The sequence below is a fragment of the Salmo trutta genome, chromosome 4, assembly GCF_901001165.1.
Source record: "Salmo trutta chromosome 4, fSalTru1.1, whole genome shotgun sequence".
NCBI lineage: Eukaryota > Metazoa > Chordata > Actinopteri > Salmoniformes > Salmonidae > Salmo > Salmo trutta.
This window is the reverse complement of record NC_042960.1, coordinates 63,989,856-64,016,461: the sequence shown is the minus strand read 5'-3', so window position 1 is coordinate 64,016,461 and position 26,606 is coordinate 63,989,856. Positions and strand designations below refer to the sequence as shown.

Below are 26,606 nucleotides of genomic sequence, written 5' to 3'. Positions count from 1 at the left end.
CTTTTAGACTTTTACTCAAGTAGTATTTTACTGGGTGACTTTCACTTTTACTTGAGTGACTATCTATTAAGGTATCTATACTTTTACTCAAGTATGACAATTGGGTACTTTTCCCACCACTGGACGTCTATGGTCTGGTCTGGACCAACCAAATGCGGTCTTGTTTGGCGGCGTGTGTAGAATGATACCCAAATATGCAAAGGAGGATATTGCATATTTCTACCTTTTGTGTATCTACCTATTAAAGGTACAATATGTAGAAATCACTTCGCCATTTCATAGTTGCTAAAATTCTAATAGTTTGCCTAATTTCAGTTTGTGACAAAACAAGCAGTCGTTGTACCGTTTAAACTACTGTGAAATATATTTTCAGTAATCAAAAATATTGTATTTTCAGTAACCAGAAATATGGTATTTTCAGCTGTTAAGAGGCTGATGTACAAAACCAAACGTAAACGATGCAAAAAAACTAAATTTAAGAACAGGAAGTATAGAAATAGAGCACATAGAACAGATCTACCGCTTCTTAGACTTGCTTTGAATGAGAATTACAGATCTATAACTCACATTTCTATGTGCATTTGGTCGGGTCGCCCAGAAAAGCCACATATTTCAGCTTTAAGGATACATCACCATGAAGAGAATGACATTCATATCCACAATTGTGGATTTCTGTGTAGTACAGATCAGGGACTTAAGATGTAATTCCGTTACCGCAGTTCTGTTACCGGGTGTAAATCCACTTCACTTAACTGTAGTTCAATAACAAAAATAGATTTTTTTCTAGGTGTCATGTCATAGCTGACACCCTATTCTTTCAGCAGACATCTTTGAATCTTAATATATTTAACAGAGCAGATATTTAACAGAGTTTTAGGTAACCGCGATCACATAAAAAAAACTGATTTTTAGAACAGCGTCTGCACAGTTCCTCCAGTAGATGTGTTGTTGCAACTTTTTCTGTGTAAATTATTAAGTTCTTTCACATTTGGTTGGTTTTTGTGGTTTGTTAAACTTTGAAATCAAAGTTGTTGTTTTTTGCAACAACAAAAAAATCGTAGTCAGCGCAAATCTGTTACCGTGGAATTGACCCTCGTTTTTCATTAAGAGCTTTCTTTGTCTCTCTGTTTATAGCCCTTATAACTACAGCCATATCACTGGGGCTCCCCATCCACATAAGAGCTTAGGCTCAACCTTATATCAACCCTGTCTCAACCCCGTCTCAACACCATCTAAACCCCGTCTCAACCTTATATCAACACTATCTCAACCCCGTCTAAACCTTATATCAACTCTGTCTCAACCCCGTCTCAACACCGTCTCAACCTTATATCAACTCTGTCTCAACCCCGTCTCAACACCATTTCAACCTCGTCTCAACCTTATATCAACGCCGTCTCAACGCCGTCTCAACCCCGTCTCAACCCTATTTCAACATTATATCAACCCCGTCTCAACCTCATATCAACACTATCTTAACCCCATCTCAACACCGTCTCGACCCTGTCTCAACCCCGTCTCAACCCGTCTCAACCTTACATCAACACTGTCCCAACCCCGTCTCAACCCCGTCTCAACCCCATCTCAACCCCATCCTAACCCCGTCTCAACCCCATCTCAACCCCGTCTCAACCCCATCCTAACCCCATCTCAACCCCGTCTCAACCCCGTCTCAACCCCGTCTCAACCCCATCCTAACCCCGTCTCAACCCCGTCTCAACACCATCTCAACCCCATCCTAACCCCGTCTCAACCCCATCCTAACCCCGTCTCAACCCCGTCTCAACCCCATCCTAACCCCGTCTCAACCCCATCTCAACCCCGTCTCAACACCATCTCAACCCCGTCTCAACACCATCTCAACCCCGTCTCAACACCCTCTCAACCCCCTCTCAACCCCGTCTCAACCCCGTCTCAACACCCTCTCAACCCCGTCTCAACCCCATCTAAACCCCGTCTCAACCCCGTCTCAACCCCATCCTAACCCCGTCTAAACCCCGTCTCAACCCCATCCTAACCCCGTCTCAACCCCATCCTAACCCCGTCTCAACCCCGTCTCAACCTTATCTCAACAACACTATCAGCTACTGTACTTTAACTGAACTGTGACAAAACAAGCATTCTCTCCCTCCTCTTCCCTTCCTTCCCTACCTGACTCTGTATTGGTTGGCAGTGAGGTCATTGTAACAGGCTGGAGCTCTGTAGGAACCTGCACAGATGTAAGTGCTCTGATCCAATCTCCTTGACAAGGTCACTGTCGCTGGGCAGCTTTCACTATCCCTCCGGCTTGGGTTGGACGACCACCTGTCCAACAGTACCTGTCCAGGCCAGTGTGGCCTGACCGCCACGGCAACTAGCTGGCAACAGCGGTGAGCTCGGCGCTATTAGTTATGGTTATATGCCCCCTCGGCTTCCCTACCCTGACCTCTGACCTTCTGTCCATCTATCAACCTAGACCCTGCCCTCTGCCCAGAGGGGTGCTTTGTGTTGGGTCTGTTGACTCCTGCCTGGTTTATCAAGGCCCACCAGCCTCCCAGCCATGCTGTGGCTCCTGTAGGCAGGAAGGGCCAGGTGAAGCTCTCTCCAGTCTCCAGGCTAGAGTGGTGTGTTGTGCTGTCATGTTTGGTTTGTTAAATGTGATACACCACTACCAGTGTGTTTAAATGTGATACACCACTACCAGTGTGTTTAAATGTGATACACCACTACCAGTGTGTTTAAATGTGATACACCACTACCAGGGTGTTTAAATGTGATACACCACTACCAGTGTTTAAATGTGATACACCACTACCAGTGTTTAAATGTGATACACCACTACCAGGGTGTTTAAATGTGATACACCACTACCAGGGTGTTTAAATGTGATACACCACTACCAGGGTGTTTAAATGTGATACACCACTACCAGTGTGTTTAAATGTGATACACCACTACCAGGGTGTTTAAATGTGATACACCACTACCAGGGTGTTTAAATGTGATACACCACTACCAGTGTGTTTAAATGTGATACACCACTACCAGTGTGTTTAAATGTGATACACCACTACCAGTGTTTAAATGTGATACACCACTACCAGTGTTTAAATGTGATACACCACTACCAGGGTGTTTAAATGTGATACACCACTACCAGGGTGTTTAAATGTGATACACCACTACCAGTGTGTTTAAATGTGATACACCACTACCAGTGTGTTTAAATGTGATACACCACTACCAGTGTGTTTAAATGTGATACACCACTACCAGGGTGTTTAAATGTGATACACCACTACCAGGGTGTTTAAATGTGATACACCACTACCAGGGTGTTTAAATGTGATACACCACTACCAGTGTGTTTAAATGTGATACACCACTACCAGTGTTTAAATGTGATACACCACTACCAGTGTGTTTAAATGTGATACACCACTACCAGGGTGTTTAAATGTGATACACCACTACCAGGGTGTTTAAATGTGATACACCACTACCAGTGTGTTTAAATGTGATACACCACTACCAGTGTTTAAATGTGATACACCACTACCAGTGTTTAAATGTGATACATCACTACCAGGGTGTTTAAATGTGATACACCACTACCAGTGTGTTTAAATGTGATACACCACTACCAGGGTGTTTAAATGTGATACACCACTACCAGTGTGTTTAAATGTGATACACCACTACCAGGGTGTTTAAATGTGATACACCACTACCAGGGTGTTAAATGTGATACACCACTACCAGTGTGTTTAAATGTGATACACCACTACCAGTGTGTTTAAATGTGATACACCACTACCAGTGTTTAAATGTGATACACCACTACCAGTGTTTAAATGTGATACACCACTACCAGTGTGTTAAATGTCTGTTTTTATGTTTTACTCCGTTTACTACCTGAGTCGTCTCGCTCCTTCTTCTGGTGGGTGGCTAGGTTGCTATGGTTGGCAGGAATCAGTGTTGTCTCGTCACCCAGGAGTTCAGGGGACAGATTTTCTCCCCTTTTTCTTTTGAGGGCAAAGCTTTGCTGTAGGGTTGAACTTTGCATGGGTCTTTCTGTCTCTCTCCCTCGCTTTCTCTCTCTGAGACCCCTTGTCTCTCTCTGAGACCCCTTGTCTCTCTCTGAGACCCCTTGTCTCTCTCTGAGACCCCTTGTCTCTCTCTGAGATCCCTTGTCTCTCTCTGAGACCCCTTGGTTCTCTCTGAGATCCCTTGTCTTTCTCTGAGATCCCTTGTCTCTCTCTGAGACCCCTTGTCTCTCTCTAAGACCCCTTGTCTCTCTCTGAGACCCCTTGTCTCTCTTCAGCCGCGGACTTGGAGGATATATGCTCACTAAACATACGCTATACTCATCCAAGCCAGCAAATAAAACTACAGAGTAATTGTCATGTAGACCTGGACAATGAGAAGACTGTTTAGAAGGGGACAGGGATATGAGTGATAGATCTCTCTCTCTCTCACACACACACACACACACACACACACACACACACACACACACACACACACACACACACACACACACACACACACACACACACACACACACACACACACACACACACACACACACACACACAGCAGGCTGTCAGTATGGGTCTCTGGTCTTCAGCAGGCTGTCAGTATGGGTCTCTGGTCTTCAGCAGGCTGTCAGTATGGGTCTCTGGTCTTCAGCAGGCTGTCAGTATGGGTCTCTGGTCTTCAGCAGGCTGTCAGTATGGGTCTCTGGTCTTCAGCAGGCTGTCAGTATGGGACTCTGGTCTTCAGCAGGCTGTCAGTATGGGACTCTGGTCTTCAGCAGGCTGTCAGTATGGGACTCTGGTCTTCAGCAGGCTGTCAGTATGGGTCTCTGGTCTTCAGCAGGCTGTCAGTATGGGACTCTTTTTCCTTGTTCTCTAGTCCTCCCTCTTGAGAGGCTGCAGCATACAACAGGCCCCTAAGGCAAGCAGACAGACAGTGTTGTTGTGATGCTGGTCTTGTTTATATCTCCTCTTCAACCTCGTTTTCTCTCTCTCTCCATCTCTCTCCCTTTATCTCTCTTTCATACCGACTGTCTCTATGCATCTCCCTTTATCTCCCTATCTCTCCCTTTATCTTACCACATACAGCTCCAGATAGTTGATTCACCCATGATGCTGCAGACACAGACAGCTCCAGATAGTTGATTCACCCGTGATGCTGCAGACACAGACAGCTCCAGATAGTTGATTCACCCGTGATGCTGCAGACACAGACAGCTCCAGATAGTTGATTCACCCGTGATGCTGCAGACACAGACAGCTCCAGATAGTTGATTCACCCGTGATGCTGCAGACACAGACAGCTCCAGATAGTTGATTCACCCGTGATGCTGCAGACACAGACAGCTCCAGATCATTCACAGCAGCACATCTTAGATGGGACAGACAGACGGAGAGACAGACAGACAGGCAGACAGACAGACAGACAGACAGACAGATACCTGAGAGAGCAGCTGGCCTGCTGCCAACTGCAGGAGCAAGCAGGGCAGACTCAGAGAGAAAGGAGGGATGAAGAGAGGAGAGAGGGGGAGGGAGGGAGGGAGGGGAAACTGATCCTAAAAACACAGTGGTGCTTTTGGCTCTAAGCCTGTATTGCTGTCAAGTGTGGCTGTCAGAGGTTTAGTACTTATGACATCCACTCTAAAGAAAAGCAGATCAGATCTCTCTCCCCTGAGGACTATTTCCATGCACAAATGACAATCTAATTTCTCTAAACTGAATGAAAATCTATACCTGTAACCATAACCTTTACATAGCCATAATAGTTCCTGGAAACACACTGCACTGTATCGTAATTGTTGCTTTTTCAGGGTAATATCTTTAGCATTAAGCTGTTAACCTTTGTGTTGTTCTGTCTGTCTGTCTGACGCCTGTCATTTCTGTTCCTGGTTGTAACATGGTATCATGTGCTGCTACTAGCTATTAGCATGAACACGTTAGCCTTTAGCACTGTTAGCATAAACCCTTTTTAGCCCAATTCCCACCCTTTCTGTGTGTTTTTCTAGTTGCTTGAGTCTGTATCTGTGGTATAATGTGATGCATCTGTCTTTCTAGTTGTTTGAGTCTGTATCTGTGGTATAATGTGATGCAGCTGTTTTTCTAGTTGCTTGAGTCTGTATCTGTGGTATAATGTGATGCAGCTGTTTTTCTAGTTGCTTGAGTCTGTATCTGTGGTATAATGTGATGCAGCTGTTTTTCTAGTTGTTTGAGTCTGTATCTGTGGTATGTGATGCAGCTAGATAGCTAGATTGCTTCCCCCCCCCCCGTTTCCTGTAGTCCACGGTCAGCTCCTTGGTCTTACTGACGTTGGTGTGATGGAGATAAAGACACTCAGTGTAATATTATAATTGATCCGTCTCTCAGTATTAATCTATGGGAACATTTCCATCACCTCAGATCTTACGTAGTGTTTAGCCAAAATGCCGGATCTACAGGGATCCCTTGAAAACATCTGTTTTGGACGAGACTCCTCTTCCCTCATGGAACCCCCTCTTCCCTCATGGAACCTCCTCTTCCCTCATGGAACCTCCTCTTCCCTCATGGAACCTCCTCTTCCCTCATGGAACCTCCTCTTCACTCATGGAACCTCCTCTTCCCTCATGGAACTGCCTCTTCCCTCATGGAACCTCCTCTTCCCTCATGGAACCCCCTCTTCCCTCAGGGAACCTCCTCTTCCCTCATGGAACCTCCTCTTCCCTCATGGAACTGCCTCTTCCCTCATGGAACCCCCTCTTCCCTCAGGGAACCTCCTCTTCCCTCATGGAACCTCCTCTTCCCTCATGGAACCTCCTCTTCACTCATGGAACCTCCTCTTCACTCATGGAACCTCCTCTTCACTCATGGAACCTCCTCTTCACTCATGGAAACTCCTCTTCCCTCATGGAACCTCCTCTTCACTCATGGAAGCTCCTCTTCCCTCATGGAACCTCCTCTTCCCTCAGGGAACCTCCTCTTCACTTATGGAACCTCCTCTTCCCTCATGGAACCTCCTCTTCCCTCATGGAACCTCCTCTTCCCTCATGGAACCGCCTCTTCACTTATGGAACCTCCTCTTCCCTCATGGAACCTCCTCTTCCCTCATGGAACCTCCTCTTCCCTCATGGAACCGCCTCTTCACTTATGGAACCTCCTCTTCCCTCATGGAACCTCCTCTTCCCTCAGGGAACCTCCTCTTCCCTCATGGAACCGCCTCTTCACTTATGGAACCTCCTCTTCCCTCATGGAACCGCCTCTTCACTTATGGAACCTCCTCTTCACTCATGGAACCTCCTCTTCACTCATGGAACCTCCTCTTCCCTCATGGAACCGCCTCTTCACTTATGGAACCTCCTCTTCCCTCATGGAACCTCCTCTTCCCTCAGGGAACCTCCTCTTCCCTCATGGAACCTCCTCTTCCCTCAGGGAACCTCCTCTTCACTCATGTTGTTCATCAATACTGTATGAAGCCATAGTGTCCTTGACCGTATGTCATTGTGTCCCTGACTGTGTATGATGTCATTGTGTCCGTGATCGTGTATGATGTCATTGTGTTGCCTGCCTCCTCTAAACTCTCTCTATTTTAATTATCTTCTCAGCTGGAATGTCCTGAGCCAGTCCACCGGTCCAGAGAAGAACTCCCAGCATCAGCCAGTGCTGATGGGACCTGCTTCTCCACGATGAGTATTCAAGATGGCGGCTGCGGCTATGCTAGCGCCAATTTGCCGGCTAACGCGGCCAGCGGCAGCATGCGGCGGCGCCTGGAGGACCAGGAGTTCACCCTGCGCGTCTACCCGGGCGCCCTGGCCGAGGGCACCATCTACTGCCCCGTGGGCGCCCGCAAGAGCACCACTGCTGCCGAGGCCATCGAGCGCCTACTGGAGCGTCTGAGCCTGGACCGTACCAAATGCTACGTGCTAGCCGAGGTGAAGGAGTTCGGCGGGGAGGAGTGGATCCTCAACCCCAGTGACTGCCCCGTCCAGCGGATGATGCTGTGGCCCCGCAACGCCCTAGAGAATCGCTGTGGCCTGGGCAGTGGCGAGGACTACCGCTTCCTGCTCCGAGAGAAGAACCTGGACGGCTCCATCCATTATGGAGGGAGTCTCCAGATGTGGCTGCGCGTGACCGAGGAGCGCCGCCGCATGGTGGAACGGGGTTTTCTGCCCCAGCCCGCAGGGGGTGAGCACCCGGCTGACCTGTGCGCTCTCCCTGAGCTGACAGAGCGTGCCCTGCTGGAGAGCCTCCGCTCACGCTTCCGTCAGGAGAAGATCTACACCTACGTCGGCTCCATCCTCATCGTCATTAACCCCTTCCAGTTCCTACCCATCTATAACCCCAAGTACGTCAAGATGTACGACAACCACGCTCTGGGAGACCTGGAGCCCCACATCTACGCCGTGGCGGACGTGGCCTACCACGCCATGCTGCAGCGGCGGAGGAACCAGTGCATCGTCATCTCTGGCGAGAGCGGCTCGGGAAAGACCCAGAGCACCAACTTCCTGATTCATCACCTGACCGCCCTGAGCCAGAAGGGATTCGCCAGTGGGGTGGAGCAGATCATCCTGGGGGCGGGGCCTGTGTTAGAGGTAAGGTCGTGATTGGTTTGTTGACGGTCGTGGGGGGGATAATGTGTGTGTGTGTGTGTGTGTGTGGGAGACTGCAACTCAGCATACACAAGAATGAATGTGATCGATGTGTTGTGAAATCTAGGTCATGCCTGCTGACTGTATTAACCTAGAAAGACAAGTAGAGGTGCTGCATATCATATGTAAGGATGGTACATGTAAAGATAGTATATGTAAAGATAGTACATGTAAAGATAGTATATGTAAAGATAGTACATGTAAAGATAGTACATGTAAAGATAGTATATGTAAAGATAGTACATGTAAAGATAGTATATGTAAAGATAGTATATGTAAAGATAGTACATGTAAAGATAGTATATGTAAAGATAGTACATGTAAGGATAGTACATGTAAAGATAGTACATGTAAGGATTGTATATGTAAAGATAGTACATGTAAGGATAGTACATGTAAAGATAGTACATGTAAAGATAGTACATGTAAAGATAGTATATGTAAAGATAGTACATGTAAAGATAGTATATGTAAAGATAGTACATGTAAGGATAGTACATGTAAAGATAGTACATGTAAAGATAGTATATGTAAAGATAGTATATGTAAAGATAGTATATGTAAAGATAGTACATGTAAAGATAGTATATGTAAAGATAGTACATGTAAGGATAGTACATGTAAGGATAGTACATGTAAGGATAGTACATGTAAAGATAGTATATGTAAAGATAGTACATGTAAAGATAGTATATGTAAAGATAGTACATGTAAGGATAGTACATGTAAGGATAGTACATGTAAGGATAGTACATGTAAAGATAGTACATGTAAAGATAGTATATGTAAAGATAGTAAATGTAAATATAGTATATGTAAAGATAGTATATGTAAAGATAGTATATGTAAAGATAGTACATGTAAAGATAGTATATGTAAAGATAGTACATGTAAGGATAGTACATGTAAGGATAGTACATGTAAGAATAGTACATGTAAAGATAGTACATGTAAAGATAGTACATGTAAAGATAGTATATGTAAAGATAGTATATGTAAAGATAGTATATGTAAGGTTGAATATGTAAGGATAGTACATGTAAGGATAGTACATGTAAAGATAGTACATGTAAAGATAGTATATGTAAAGATAGTATATGTAAAGATAGTACATGTAAGGATAGGATATGTAAGGATAGTATATGTAAGGTTGAATATGTAAGGATAGTATATGTAAGGATAGTATATGTAAGGTTGAATATGTAAGGATAGTATATGTAAGGATAGTATATGTAAGGATAGATGCCAGCTCAGCCCCATGCTAGCATGAGAATTAAGGCTATGATGAAAGCACTGTCTCATCCTTCTTTACCCCATCCTTGCTCTCATGCAGCGACACCTCCTTGAGACTTGAAGTAACTGTAAATAAGACAAATGATTGGCAGCTTGCTGACATGTGAGGCATAGGGAAGTAGGGGGGAGATGATATGTCATGGTTACAGAGAGGAAGTGCATTATGAAAGCCCTGTAAATAGGTTGTTTCACTAGCAGCAGTATGTATTTTAAGCATGAGACGAAGCATGTCACTGTGGATTGTAGGCATGTTTTGTATTCCAGATTGGGTCGTCTTGACATGGCAGAACCTATATTTATCTGCTATTGCAACATATGAGTTGACGCATATATATGTTATTGACCTAGGAACTGTGCTTGGACATTTTAAAACCTTAATGCACCATTGCCTAATACAGATGGGATTCAGAGTCAATTATGGATTTTGGATTAGCGTTTTGATTTGGATGTATGAAAAGGCCAAGGACTACTAAAGGGCACACTCATTTTACATACAGTATCAGTCAAAAGTTTGGACACACCTACTCATTCAAGGGTTTTTCTTAATTGTTTACTATTTTATACATTGTAGAATAATAGTGAATACATAAACTATGAAATAACACATATGGAATCATGCAATAACCAAAAAAGTATTAACTTGTAGCGTCCCACCTGCGGGACACAGCCAGTGAAATATCAGGGTGGAAAATTCAAAAACAACAAAATGTCATAATTCAACTTTCTCAAACATACGACTATTTTACACCATTTTAAAGATACACTTCTCGTTAATCTAATCACATTGTCTGATTTCAGAAAGGCTTTACAGCAAAAGCAAAACATTAGATTATGTTAGGAGAGTACATAGACAAAAATAAATCACACAGCCATTTTCCAAGCAAGGACATGTGTCAATAAAACCCGAAAACACAGCGAAATGAAGCACTAACCTTTGACGATCTTCATCAGATGACACTCCTAGGACATTATGTTACACAATACATGTATGTTTTGTTTGATAAAGTTCATATTTATATCCAAAAACAGCATTTTACATTGGCACATGATATTCAGAAAATGTATTCCCACCAAAACGTCCGATGAACATACATAACAATTATTTTAAGAATTATAGATAGACTACTCCTTTATGGGGGGGGGGGGGGGCGTGAAAATACTGCCCCCTAGCCCAGACATGTTAAACAAATCAAAATATAGTTTAGATTTTAGATTCTTCAAAGTAGCCACCCTTTGCCTTGATGACAGCTTTGCACACTCTTGGCATTCTCTCAACCAGCTTCAACTGGAATGCTTTTCCAAAGTCTTGAAGGAGTTCCCACATATGCTGAGCACTTGTTGGCTGCTTTTCCTTCAATCTGTGGTCCAACTCATCCCAAACTATCTCAATTGGGTTGAGGTTAGGTGATTATGGAAGCCAGGTCATCTGATGCAGCACTCCTTCACTCTCCTTCTTGGTCAAGTAGCCCTTACACAGCCTGGAGGTGTGTTGGGTCATTGTTCTGTTGAAAAACAAATTATAGTCCCACTAAGCGCAAAGCAGATGGGATGGCGTATCTCTGCAGAATGCTGTGGTAGCCATGCTGGTTAAGTGTGCCTTGAATTAAAAATAAATCACATACCGATTCACCAGCAAAGCACCATCACACCTCCTCCTCCATGCTTCACGGTGGGAACCACACATGTGGAGATCATCCGTTCATTCTGCATCTCACATCTCACTTTTGGTTCCACGGCGGTTGGAACCAAAAATCTCAAATTTGGACTCATCAGACCAAAGGATAGATTTCCACCGGTCTAATGTCCATTGCTCTTGGTTCTTGGCCCAAGCAAGTCTCTTCTTCTTGTTAGTGTCCTTTAGTAGTGGTTTCTTTGCAGCAATTCGACCATGAAGGCCTGATTCACACAGTCTCCTCTGAACAGTTGATATTGAGATGTGTCTGTTACTTGAACTCTGAAGCATTTATTTGGGCTGCAATTTCTGAGGCTGGTAACTCTAATGAACTTATGCTCTGCAGCAGAGGTAACTCTGGGTCTTCCTTTCCTGTGGCGGTCCTCATGAGAGCCATTTTCATCATAGCGCTTGATGGTTTTTGCGACTGCACTTGAAGAAACTTTCAAAGTTCTTGAAATTTTTCGCATTGACTGACCTTCATGCCTTAAAGTAATGATGGACTGTCGTTTCTCTTTGCTTATTTGAGCTGTTCTTGCCATAATATGGACTTGGTCTTTTACCAAATAGGGCTACCACCCCTACCTTGTCACAACACAACTGATTGGCTCAAACACATTAAGAGGGAAAGAAATTCCACAAATTAACTTTTAACAAGGCACACCTGTTAATTGAAATGCATTCCAGGTGACTACCTCATGAAGCTGGTTGAGAGAACGCCAAGAGTGTGCAAAGCTGTCATCAAGGCAAAGGGTGGCTACTTTGAAGAATCTCAAATATAAAATATATTTTGATTTGTTTAACACTTTTTTGGTTACTACATGATTCCGTATGTGTTATTTCATAGTTTTGATGTCTTCACTATTATTCTACAATGTAGAAAATAGTAAAAATAAAGAAAAACCCTTGAATGAGTAGGTATGTCCAAACTTTTGACTGGTATTGTAAGTCTGTGACTGTTTATGTGATTGGCTGCGATGGGAACCTCTGTCAAGTTTTCAGCCTAGAGTTTGTTTTTCAGTGGCCATTTTGTCTGCCATGAGTCACGACACACCAACACTGCTGCGCATACAGTGAGGTAATGGTAAAATGTGCACTCTCTCACCATGTAAATGACATGTGGACCTAATGCAGTTAAGCAGGTCTATATATGGTAAGTTGGGGATACGGGATACAGGAAATCATAAATCCGTTTTTACAAGACCTTATTCGAGTCCAATCTTCCCAGAGATCTTCTGTTGAAAGAGAATAGACAAAAACGTACAGTTTTAAAATGTCTGGGAAGCTTGTGATGGATCTTGTTAGCGCATAACTGTTGTTGTCTAAGGCTTATTTACCTTTGTTAGCATCCTCGAGGCAAGTAATAAGTCACTGACCTTGTGTGAACCAGTTACCAGGTGTAGATATTTGACATTTACATTTACATTTACATTTACATAATTTAGCAGACACTCTTATCCAGAGCAACTTACAGTAGTGAATGCATACATTTCATAATTTTTTTTTTTTTTTCTGTGTTGTGAATCTGAACACCTCTCAGGCTCTCAATGCCAATGTGGCGGCTCTTTTATCTAAAACCTGTTTTGATAAGAGTAAGGGTAATTGCAAACATGTTTGTTCATCAATCACCGTGCTGAGGGGTGGGAAGTGAACTGCTGAGCTTCTGTGTGGAGGAAGAGGGGGAAGGGAAAGGGAGCAACACCAGGACCTTGTATCTGTCTCAGAGCAGGCATGTCCACTATCTCTCTGATGATAGCATCTCTGTCTATAGAACAAGCAGACTCATTGAGCCATATTAGACTGTGAAACGGAGCATCCGGAGGTTTCATGCATTCAAACTGCATTACCAAGGAAGAGCAATACATTAGTGAACAAATCATTAAGTTTATTTGATCTCTCTTTTAGAAGAAACCACATTCCTTACAATTAAAGTACTGTAAAAAAATAATAACTCAATAACAGTTAACCTGACCGTGTGCTTTTCTAGCCAATTGGTCTTCTAGGCCTACTTCCTCTTCTATAGGTAGAAGATAACAACTCCCTGTTCTATAGGTAGAAGATGACAACTTTCTGTTCTGTAGGTAGAAGATGACAACGTCCTGTTCTATAGGTAGACGATGACATCTTTTTGTTCTATAGGTAGAAGATAACAACTTTCTGTTCTGTAGGTAGAAGATGACAACGTCCTGTTCTATAGGTAGACGATGACAACTCCCTGTTATATAGGTAGAAGATAACAACTTTCTGTTCTGTAGGTAGAAGATGACAACGTCCTGTTCTATAGGTAGACGATGACAACTTTTTGTTCTATAGGTAGAAGATGACAACTTCCTGTTCTATAGGTAGACGATGACAACTTCCTGTTCTATAGGTAGACGATGACAACCTCCTGTTCTATAGGTAGATGATGACAACTTCCTGTTCTATAGGTAGAAGATAACAACTTTCTGTTCTGTAGGTAGAAGATGACAACTTCCTGTTCTATAGGTAGATGATGACAACTTCCTGTTCTATAGGTAGACGATAACAACTTCCTGTTCTATAGGTAGAAGATAACAACTTCCTGTTCTATAGGTAGAAGATAACAACTTCCTGTTCTATAGGTAGAAGATAACACATTTCTGTTCTGTAGGTAGAAGATGACAACTTCCTGTTATATAGGTAGACAATGACAACTTCCTGTTCTATAGGTAGAAGATGACAACTTCCTGTTCTATAGGTAGATGATGACAACTTCCTGTTCTATAGGTAGACGATGACAACTTCCTTTTTTATAGGTCAAATATAACAACTTCTTGTTTTATAGGTAAAATATAACAACTTCCTGTTCTATGGGTAGAAGATAACACATTTCTGTTCTGTAGGTAGAAGATGACAACTTCCTGTTATATAGGTAGACGATAACAACTTTCTGTTCTGTAGGTAGAAGATGACAACTTCCTGTTCTATAGGTAGATGATGACAACTTCCTGTTCTATAGGTAGAAGATAACAACTTCCTTTTCTATAGGTAGAAGATAACAACTTCCTGTTCTATAGGTAGAAGATAACACATTTCTGTTCTGTAGGTAGACGATGACAACTTCCTGTTCTATAGGTAGAAGATACAAAGAGACGATGACAACTTCCTGTTCTATAGGTAGAAGATGACAACTTCCTGTTCTATAGGTAGACGATGACAACTTCCTGTTCTATAGGTAGAAGATAACAACTCCCTGTTTTATAGGTAGAAGATAACAACTTCCCGTTTTATAGGTAAAATATAACAACTTCCTGTTTTATAGGTAGAAGATAACAACTTCCTGTTTTATAGGTAAAATATAACAACTTCCTGTTTTATAGGTAGAAGATAACAACTTCCCATTTTATAGGTAAAATATAACAACTTCCCGTTTTATAGGTAAAATATAACAACTTCCTGTTTTATAGGTAGAAGATAACAACTTCCTGTTTTATAGGTAGAAGATAACAAGCCTTGAATAAAGTAGTCGGTAGTAATGACATTCAATTGGTCCCCTTAACCAGCTGAACATCCCAGTCTCCCTTTGATATACAGCAGCAGTATGGAGTGGAGAATGTATCGCTCCGGGTTTCCTCTAGGGTTAGGCGATATGGCCAAAATATCCTAGCACCATTTTTTTCCCACGTTTATGACGGTATTTTATGTTTTATATGTAGTTCATGAACTTAGGGTATTCAGATAAATTATACGTTGGGCTTTCTTCATTCTGATTGGTTTTATACTGTTCAATCCAACCAACCAAAAATACATTTCTGCATTTCCTGCACTCATTTGTTATTCATGCTTCACCTATTCCGCTCGGATTTAGAAGATACCGTTGCACAAACAACATGCTGATCTAGGCCTACACCAGCACTGCAGCACAGGCTGCTACGTTTGCTAAGACTCTTTGTACATGTAGCTAGCCAGCTAACTAGCGATTAGCATTAGCGGGCTAACGTGATTTATTTTAGCCACAAATTGCTAAGAAAAGACAAACTAGCTGTTTGCTGACAGTAAAATGCACAAACTAATAGTGTAATTCTAGAATGTTTGTGGATTTATATTAAGAAGCAAAGTGAAAGTCTGCATCGTTGTCACCAACATCTTGTTGCCTCTGACCATGGAAACGGAGTGAATGGCACGGTGACGGGGGGCCGGTCTTGGGGAAGCGGCATGCAAGAGAAGACCGAGCGAGACGACTCGGGTAGTAAACGGAGTAAAATATAAAAACAGACATTTAAACACGCTGGTAGTGGTGTATCACATTTAACAAACCAAACATTGAAATACCGTTATAAAAGTTAAAGTAAAAACACAAAACGGTCCATCAATACCAGTAAATAGTAAAATACGGTATACCGCCCAGCCCTAGTTTCCCATGGGTATAGATCTAGGATCAGCATCCCCTCCCCCAATCCTAACTCAGTGGGCAGCTTCACCCTACTCCAGGAGGTATCAGGGGCTGACTGTGAATACCCATGGGAAACTTGGGGCAGCAGGTAACCTAGTGGTTAGAGCGTTGGGGCCAGTAACTGAAAAGTTGCTCGATCGAATCCCCGAGCTGACAAGGTAAAAATCGGTTGTTCTGTCCCTGAACAAGGCAGTTAACCCACTGTTCCTAGGCTGTCATTGTGTAAATAAGAATTTGTTCTTAACTGACTTGCCTAGTTAAATAAAGGTTAACAATATAACCTTAAGGCTTGACATTCTTTGCCCCAACTGAGCTGGATGAGAGTGGAAAGCAGTTTGGGGTTAAAAGGTCACCGATTTACAACTACTAGAGTGACTCTTCTGGCCGGCCTCCAATATAGTCATGCCAATTACAGGCCCGTTTGCCTTAGTCAGATGCTCCTCTGATTGGTCTAGTTAATGTATAACTAGATGGCTGATGTTGGAGTGCCCTGGGCTAATATTAATTGTTTGCACTGTGAGATTGCTTATCGCCCAGTGTCGTTGGTTGTATGTTGGAGTTTATGGAGAGTTTTCTGTCAGCTGGGGCTTGTGTTGCTGATGCTAACTACTTCCTGGTGGTGCTAACTACTTCCTGGTGGTGCTAACTACTTCCTGGTGGTGCCTGTTAAGGGTGTTCATATACTACTCTTTACGTTGAAAGTGCACATGAGGCAACAGGTAGTCTAGTGGTTAGAGTGTAGAGGTGGCAGGTAGCCTAGTGGTTAGAGTGTAGAGGTGGCAGGTAGTCTAGTGGTTAGAGTGTAGATGTGACAGGTAGTCTAGTGGTTAGAGTGTAGAGGTGGCAGGTAGCCTAGTGGTTAGAGTGTAGAGGTGACAGGTAGTCTAGTGGTTAGAGTGTAGAGGTGGCAGGTAGTCTAGTGGTTAGAGTGTAGAGGTGACAGGTAGTCTAGTGGTTAGAGTGTAGAGGTGGCAGGTAGCCTAGTGGTTAGAGTGTAGATGTGACAGGTAGTCTAGTGGTTAGAGTGTAGAGGTGACAGGTAGTCTAGTGGTTAGAGTGTAGAGGTGACAGGTAGCCTAGTGGTTAGAGTGTAGAGGTGGCAGGTAGTCTAGTGGTTAGAGTGTAGAGGTGGCAGGTAGCCTAGTGGTTAGAGTGTAGAGGTGGCAGGTAGTCTAGTGGTTAGAGTGTAGAGGTGGCAGGTAGTCTAGTGGTTAGAGTGTAGATGTGACAGGTAGTCTAGTGGTTAGAGTGTAGAGGTGACAGGTAGTCTAGTGGTTAGAGTGTAGAGGTGGCAGGTAGCCTAGTGGTTAGAGTGTAGAGGTGACAGGTAGTCTAGTGGTTAGAGTGTAGAGGTGACAGGTAGTCTAGTGGTTAGAGTGTAGAGGCGGCAGGTAGCCTAGTGGTTAGAGCGTTGGGCTAGATCGAATCCCCGAGCTGACAAGGTATAAATCTGTCGTTCTGCCCACTGTTGCTTGGCCGTCATTGTAAATAAGAATTTGTTCTTAACTGACTTACCTAGTTAAATATATCTATTTTTTATGAGCCTATCCACACATACATGTCTATCCTTCCCCCCCCCTCTCTCTATCCTCCCCCCCTCTCTCTCTCTATCCCCCCCCCCCCCTCTCTCTCTCTCTCTCTCTCTCTATCCCTCTTTCTATCCTCTCCCCCTCTCTCACTCTCTCTCTCTCTCTCTCTCTCTCTCTCTCTCTCTCTCTATCCTCTCCCCCCCTCTCTCTCTATTCTCCCCCCTCTCTCTCTATCCCCCCCTCTCTCTATCCTCCCCCCTCTCTCTCTCTCTATCCCCCCCTCTCTCTCTCTCTCTCTCTCTCTCTATCCCTCTTTCTATCCTCTCCCCCTCTCTCTCTCTCTATCCTCTCCTCCCCTCTCTCTCTATTCTCCCCCCTCTCTCTCTATCCCCCCTCTCTCTCTCTATCCTCCCCCCCTCTCTCTCTCTCTATCCCTCCCTCTCTCTCTCTCTCTCTATCCCTCTTTCTATCCTCTCCCTCTCTCTCTCTCTCTATCCTCTCCTCCCCTCTCTCTCTATTCTCCCCCCTCTCTCTCTCTCTCTATCCTCCCCCCTTTCTCTCTCTATCCTCCCCCCTCTCTCTCTCCTCATTTTCTCTCCTTCATATTTCTCTCTCCTCACCTCCATCGCTCTCTCTCACTCTCTTGCTCAGGCTCTCTCCCTCCCCCTGTCCTGCAGAGCAATGTGCCCCCCCCCCCCACACATCACATCACATTCTATTACAGTGTACTGTGGGTCAACTGCATCTCAGGCTGATGCCACATTAGTCATCTTTATCTGATCAGTGGGTATGCCTGCTACTTCGGTTTCCAGGCTAAATGGAACATATATATATATATATATATATATATATATATATATATATATATATATATATATATATATACAGTACCAGTCAAAAGTTTGGACACACCTAATCATTCAAGGGTTTTTCTTTATTTTTACTATTTTCTACATTGTAGAATAGTAGTGAAGACATACAAACTATGAAATAACACATGGAATCATGTAGTAACCAAAAAAGTGTTAAACAAATCACATTTTTATTTTTTATTTTTAGATTCTTCAATGTACCCACCCTTTGCCTTGATGACAGCTTTGCACACTCTTGGCGTTCTCTCAACCAACTTCACCTGGAATGCTTTTCCAACAGTCTTGAAGGAGTTCCCACATACGCTGAGCACTTGTTGGCTGCTTTTCCTTCACTCTGTGGTCCAACTCATCCCAAACCATTTCAATTGGGTTCAGGTTGGGTGATTGTAGAGGCCAGGTCATCTAATGCAGCACTCCATCACTCTCCTTCTTGGTCAAATAGCCCTTACACAGCCTGGAGGTGTGTTGGGTCATTGTCCTGTTGGAAAAACAAACGATAGTCCCACTTTGCGCAAACCAGATAGAATGGCGTATCTCTGCAGAATGCAGTGGTAACACCTCAGAGCCTGGTTACTCTCTAGGTTTCTTCCTAGTTACCTGCATTTCTAGCCTACATTTATCTGCATTGCTTGCTATTTAGTGTTTTAGGCTGGGTTTCTGTAAAGCACTTTAAGCATCTGCTGATGTTAAAAGGGCTTTATAAATACATTTTATTTTATTTGATGATATAAATAAGAAATCTCTTAGAATAAGACATATCAAATCTCTCTCTACAGTACAGAGTTGTTACAGAGTACAGGAGGGGTTTTATTGTACACTATTACCTCGGGTGGGCTAGGGAGTGCTTGGTCAGTGAATGATCATGGTTCCTTCTTTGTTGCCAGCTATTGTTGGTGAACATACAGTCCACATGGTTTCATAATCAGCTTTAATATTGCAAATAGATTGTGGCTTCTATCAATGTAATTGTCTGCATAAATTCACATCCCTCATATATATATATTCTAATATATGTTCCTTCTTCATTATTTTCCCCTAACCCCCCTCCCCTAATTGGAGTAAACTAATGGACAACAACACTTAGACTTCTACTTCCAGTTTATACATACTATAAACATTTTACAGACACAGTATATTTTATGTTAGTTTTGTTTGTTTTCTTTGTCCCAGCCTTCTGCTACCCTTAGCCTCTCCCATCTAGGATAGCTAAGTGCTCCCCATTTCATAACATTGGACAAAGCAAAACAGACTGTCTCTGTGAGTGCTAGCATTAGCCTGTGTTCCTGTTAGCACGTCTCTCCGTTATCCATATCCCTAGCACACCGCGCACTCTCCAATGGGCTTCCAACATCTGTCCCTTGGATTATACTCATCCCGCCTCTCTCTCTCTCTCTGTAACATTCCCCTTTTGCCCCTCTCAGGAAAACGTACATGTAACTTAGCAGATAGTGTACTAACAGTTGTTACGTTAGCGTAGCTTCGACAGGAAACAGACTGGGAAATGTTCAATACTGTATCATTGTCTCCCTTAGCTGTCCTCTCGGTCTCATTGCTCTTCTACAAGATGGTTGAAATCTGATTTCTGGACACTTAGCCATTTGTTGTGTCAACAACACAGCTCATATTTTGTGAGGGGGTGGGCTAATCACTGAAGATATGTAATCTCGTATTCGGCTGTACTGTACACAATCATCTTTGTTTTTGTAATTCTACCGAGTGTATACGGTTCTTATCAGATTCAGAGGTGTGTTGTGCAACCGGCATGAATTAAACAAATGTGTTATCACAGTCGACTTCTCCAACGGTCGCTGTTGTGTTGATGTGTAGTTATTCATGTGAGAGATCTGTTGCTCGGTGTGGGAGTTCAGTAAGATCTCATCTCTTCAAAGATGTGGTGTTTAGTAGGGCTTGGAATTGCCAGGGACCTCACTATACGATATTACGCTAAAATGTAATGATCAATGATCAATTATCATGATACTTAGGTGCAGATACGATGTGTACTGCGATTGTATTGCAATTCGATATTCCAAACATATTTGCTCACTATATGTCTGCTGCAGAGAGACGAGAGCCACGAGAAAACTAGTTTTGATCAGTCTTGTAAATAAATGAGCTGAAAACATGTTGGCTTACAATTAAAAAGATGTTTGAGACCAACCTATAGAAATCCTGGAGTTTTGGCTCAGCTATAGCCGACTAGTGCTAGTTAACGTTAACTACATAGCAAAATAAAGGGAATCGATACTTGGAGACATAGAATCAATATAATATTATCAGAATGAATATTGCCATACTCTGCTGTATCGATCCCCCCATCCCTAGTATACAGTAGCCTATGTGTGTTCATTTCAGTGTTCAGTGCAGTGAAAGTCAGGCTTGGGCACTGTTACCTAAGTAAGTCAAACTTTATGTCCTCATGCCACAGACTTGGCAAATGCACTACACCCACACATACACAGCTAGAATGAAATGGCCTAGTGCAGGGAATTGATTGGAAAAATGGGCTTGATTTAATTTGGGCCTGCTAACTTGGTGACCGGCCAATCATATTCATATTCAGATGAGATTAAAGCTATTAGGCCTTTTAATTGGACGCCAGTTCCATCTGGGAAGGACTTAGCGAATTGGATCTGCACTCTGCAGCGGTGACCACACAAACTTTATCCAGTTAGCCTAGCTGACTATCATCAATCAAGCTAATACTTTATCCTGTTAGCCTAGCTAGCTATCATCAATCAAGCTAATACTTTATCCTGTTAGCCTAGCTAGCTATCATCAATCAAGCTAATACTTTATCCAGTTAACAGTCATCAGTCAAAGTTGTCTTTGGTGCTATGTAAAACACTCTTTTCTTTTTCAAAAGGGAAGGGTAATTTGTTTTAAATCTGCGTTAAACATATTGTAAGGTCTGTAGAAGTCTCTTGTTTCTGCTGGTCAGAATGAGAGTGTAGCATTATGTGTCCTTTGAATGACCACCTGCCAGGCTCCAACAAAGTTGCTTAATCTCTGATAGGCCAGTCCCAACACACCCACAGCTAGTTGTTATGGTCACCCAGCAGTTTTACTGGAATCCAGAAACAAATACAGCTTCCTTCCTTTGTGCCTCAAGGGGTCTGAATACTAATTGCAGTATAGATACAGCAAATGCCGTAGCTATATTTGAATGTAGTTATGATTTCTACTAGAAACAGTGTGCCATCACCAACAATGAGAAATTAGTGCAGTAGTGCCACGCCTTGAGAAGAACGAACAGGGCTGTCACAGGGCTGTGACTTGATTGCTACAGAATGGTGTCTGCTGGACCGTGTTGTGCCACGCCTGACTCGAAGAGCCGGTATGTTTTGGCGCGGGCCACGATACTCGAGGGAAGAAATGCTAGAGTGGCTGAAAAGAGTTAGAGAGAGAGAGAGCTAAAGAGAGAGAGGGAGAGAGGGAGAGATGAAAAGATATGGAGAGAGGGAGATATAAAGAGAGGTAAATGTAAAGAGAGGGAGGGATGGAGAGATAAAGATGGGAGAGGGAGGGAGGGAGAGAGGGAGGTAGGGGAGATAGAGATGGAGAGCGGGAGAGATTCAGATGGGTTAGGGAGGGAGAGATGAAGAAAGGGAGAGATAACGAGAGGGAGGGAGAGATAACGAGAGGGATGGAGGGAGGGAGAGATAACGAGAGGGAGGGAGGGATAACGAGAGGGAGAGAGAACGAGAGGGAGGGTGGGAGGGATAACGAGAGGGAGAGATAACGAGAGGGAGGGAGGGAGGGAGGGATAACGAGAGGGAGGGAGGGAGGGATAACGAGAGGGAGAGAGAGAGAAAGGGGGCTTAGTTGATACCATGGCACACTGTCTGAACTAGAACATGTTGCCAGGTTTTTCAAGTTTTTCGCCCAGCTAGGCACGCCAGGTTAGACACTGAATCATATTTCTAGACACTGAATCATATTTCTAGACACTGAATCATATTTCTAGACACTGAATCATATTTCTAGACACGCCAGGTTAGACACTGAATCATATTTCTAGACACGCCAGGCTAGACACTGAATCATATTTCTAGACACTGAATCATATTTCTAGACACGCCAGGCTAGACACTGAATCATATTTCTAGACACTGAATCATATTTCTAGACACGCCAGGCTAGACACTGAATCATATTTCTAGACACTGAATCATATTTCTAGACACGCCAGGCTAGACACTGAATCATATTTCTAGACACTGAATCATATTTCTAGACACGCCAGGCTAGACACTGAATCATATTTCTAGACACGCCAGGCTAGACACTGAATCATATTTCTAGACATTGAATCATATTTCTAGACTCGCCAGGCTAGACACTGAATCATATTTCTAGACATTGAATCATATTTCTAGACTCGCCAGGCTAGACACTGAATCATATTTCTAGACACTGAATCATATTTCTAGACACGCCAGGCTAGACATTGAATCATATTTCTAGACACGCCAGGCTAGACACTGAATCATGTTTCTAGACACGCCAGGCTAGACACTGAATCATATTTCTAGACACGCCAGGCTAGACACTGAATCATATTTCTAGACACGCCAGGCTAGACACTGAATCATATTTCTAGACATTGAATCATATTTCTAGACTCGCCAGGCTAGACACTGAATCATATTTCTAGACACGCCAGGCTAGACATTGAATCATATTTCTAGACACGCCAGGCTAGACACTGAATCATATTTCTTAGACACTGAATCATATTTCTAGACACACCAGGCTAGACACTGAATCATATTTCTAGACACTGAATCATATTTCTAGACAGTGAATCATATTTCTAGACACGCCAGGCTAGACATTGAATCATATTTCTTAGACACTGAATCATATTTCTAGACACGCCAGGCTAGACACTGAATCATATTTCTTAGACACTGAATCATATTTCTAGACACACCAGGCTAGACACTGAATCATATTTCTAGACACTGAATCATATTTCTAGACACGCCAGGCTAGACATTGATTCATATTTCTAGACTTGCCAGGCTAGGCATTGATTCATATTTCTAGACTTGCCAGGCTAGACATTGATTCATATTTCTAGACTCGCCAGGCTAGACACTGAATCATATTTCTAGACACTGAATCATATTTCTAGACTTGCCAGGCTAGACACTGATTCATATTTCTCACAACAGACTCAGTCTGGGGTAAAAGCAGTGGGTTCTGTGACCCTCAATGGTTTTTGTGCACATGCTCAGCCCAGTCAAAACTGTTCGCTGCTCTGGCACCCCTATGGTGGAACAAGCTCCCTCACGATGCCAGGACAGCGGAGTCAACCACCACCTTCCGGAGACACCTGAAACCCCACCTCTTTAAGGAATACCTGGGATAGGATAAAGTAATCCTTCTAACCCCCCCCCCCCTTAAAAGATTTAGATGCGCTATTGTAAAGTTGTTGTTCCACTGGATATCATAAGGTGAATGCACCAATTTGTAAGTCGCTCTGGATAAGAGCGTCTGCTAAATGACTTAAATGTAAAAATGTAACATGTTTATGAATCACAGATTCAATGGGAATATCTGGGTCATTGAAAAGTGGGGTTATTGAACACGATAGATGACACAATCTGAATCAACATGTATTTATTCACTGCACTTCTTTGTAAAACACAACTCTTTCTACACTCTACAAACAACAGGTTTTATACACAGTCAAATTCAAACTGTCAATAGCCTTTGAGACAAGGCAGTGTAATGAACCACACAGATGTACTGTTGAGATTGTCCCCTGTTCTGATTGGTTAGAGAGGGGGAAATGAAACGCAGTGGAGTGGTTGAACCAGTCTCTTCACCACACACAGGCCCTAGACCAGCAGGTGTTGCTGGCCCTAGGATATGTCGTTTAGAGGGAAGTGTCTGTGTCTGCATGTGTCTGTGCGTGTGTGTGTCTGTGCGTGTGTGTCTGTGCGTGTGTGTGTGTGTGTATGTGTGTGTGTGTGTGTGTCTGTGCGTGTGTGTGTGACCCATTCTATAGCAGCTGTAATAGACCCCATGCATGAGCTATAGCACTATACAGAACCAGAGCTGTACCTCTGACAGCATCACTTACCCTTGTCTCTCCCAGTAGCAGCATCACTTCCCCCTGTCTCTCCCAGCACCAGCATCACTTCCCTCATCTCTTCCAGCAGCAGCATCACTTCCCCTGTCTCTCCCAGCAGCAGGATCACGTCCCCCGTCTCATCCAGCATCAGCAGCATCACTTCCCCGTCTCTCCCAGTAGCATCACTTCCCCTGTCTCTCCCAGCAGTAGCAGCATCACTACCCGTCTCTCCCAGCAGCAGCATCACTTCCCGTCTCTCCCAGCAGCGTTACTTCCTCGTCTCTCCCAGCAGCATCACTTTCCCCATCTGTTCCAGCAGCAGCATCACTTCCCCCATCTGTTCCAGCAGCAGCATCACTTCCCCCATCTCTCCCAGCAGCAGCATCACTTCCCCTGTCTCTCCCAGCAGAAGCAGCAGCATTACATCCCCCATCTCTCCCAGCATCACTTCCCCTGTCTCTCCCAGCAGCAGCAGCATCACATCCCCCATCTCTCCCAGCATCACATCCCCCATCTCTCCCAGCACCACTTCCCCTGTCTCTCCCAGCAGCAGCAGCACCACTTCCCCTGTCTCTCCCAGCAGCAGCATCACTTCCCCTGTCTCTCTCAGCAGAAGCAGCAGCATCCCTTCCCCCATCTCTCCCAGCATCACTTCCCCTGTCTCTCCCAGCAGCATCACTTCCCCTGTCTCTCCCAGCAGCACCACCACTTCCCCTGTCTCTCCCAGCAGAAGCAGCAGCATCACTTCCCCCATCTCACCCAGCATCACTTCCCCTGTCTCTTCCAGCAGCAGCAGCAGCACCACTTCCCCTGTCTCTCCGAGCAGCAGCAGCAGCACCACTTCCCCTGTCTCTCCGAGCAGCAGCAGCAGCACCACTTCCCCTGTCTCTCCGAGCAGCAGCAGCAGCACCACTTCCCCTGTCTCTCCAAGCAGCAGAGAGGAGATCAAAGAGCCCTGTTACATCACCCTCCTTCTATCATCTCCTCCTCTCGTCTCCTCCTCTCTTCTCTTCTCCTCCTCTCCTTTCCTCCTCTCCTCTGCTCTTCTCCTCTCCTCCTCTCCTCTCTTCTCTTCTCTTCTCTTCCTTTCCCCTCTCCTCTGTTCTCCTCTCCTCTGTTCTCCTCTCCTCTGTTCTCTTCTCCTCTCCTCCTTTCTCTTCTCCTCTTCTCCTCTCCTCTTTCCTCTCCTCTCCTCTTTCCTCTCCTCCTTTCTCCTCTTCTCTCCTCCTTTCTCCTCTCCTCATTTCTCCTCTTCTTTCTCCTCTCCTCTTCTCTCCTCCTTTCCCCTCTTCTCTCCTCTCCTCCTTTCTCCCTCCTCCTTTCTCCTCTCCTTTCTCCTCTCTTCTCTCCTCCTTTCTCCTCTTCTATGTTTCTGGGTTGGTATGTGGGATAGAGCTCAGATGAAAGGGGGGGGGAGTAGAAGGAGAGAGAGAGATCTGATGAAGAGGAGAATAAGTGTGAGGGGGGATTCCGTTTCAGGGGCTTGTGAAATTTTGTGGAGTTTTCAATGCAGTCTAAATCACTCTGGTAATCTGGTCCAACTAGAACCATTCTTTTCCTTTCAGAATCACAATGGCCTTTGACAGACCCTTTACCATGCTACTGTATACAAATACCCCCTCCCTGGTCCGTCGCCTGTCACCATTTAACCCCCTTGTAAACCAATAGGCCAGGAATGTCTTTGAAACGCTGACTTCCGTCACTCCATAAAGCGCTTTAACAAGCCATTTCTGTCTGTGCCTTTAATACTACCTTGTACTTCCTCCTAGTAAACAGTAAACATCACGATGACCTTTTTCTGTGTTAGACACTGTTGTTATTGTCTGTAGGTTTTATTTAGGATGACGTTGACGCAGTGAGTATGCTGTGAGGTCCTGAGTGGTCTGTGTGTGTGTGTTGGTTTTGGGATGTGGTCTGTTTTACAGTAGCCAGTTGGAACTGTGCGTTCCTTCGGGATCGCTGGTCGCCCCTGTGGTAAAAAAAAATAGGCTGTGCTTCTAAAACGAATGGGGCTGTACCCAGAGTCTTGGTCCCTCCACAGGTGGACAGAGACACAGAAAGAGTGGAGACAGACAGACAGACAGACAGACAGACAGACAGACAGAC

The 26,606-nt window shown here is 44.0% G+C and overlaps 1 protein-coding gene across 1 annotated transcript in view; it reads left to right on the top strand.

The window, feature by feature from the left end:
- Window positions 1–26,606, top strand: part of LOC115193065 (unconventional myosin-IXAa) — a 272,296-nt gene that overhangs the window by 69,591 nt on the left and 176,099 nt on the right. Inside the window, exon 2 of the mRNA XM_029752049.1 lies at window positions 7,592–8,578. Within this exon, the coding sequence (XP_029607909.1) occupies window positions 7,673–8,578 (906 nt within the window). The 5' untranslated portion in view covers window positions 7,592–7,672. The remainder of the gene's footprint in view (window positions 1–7,591; window positions 8,579–26,606) is intronic.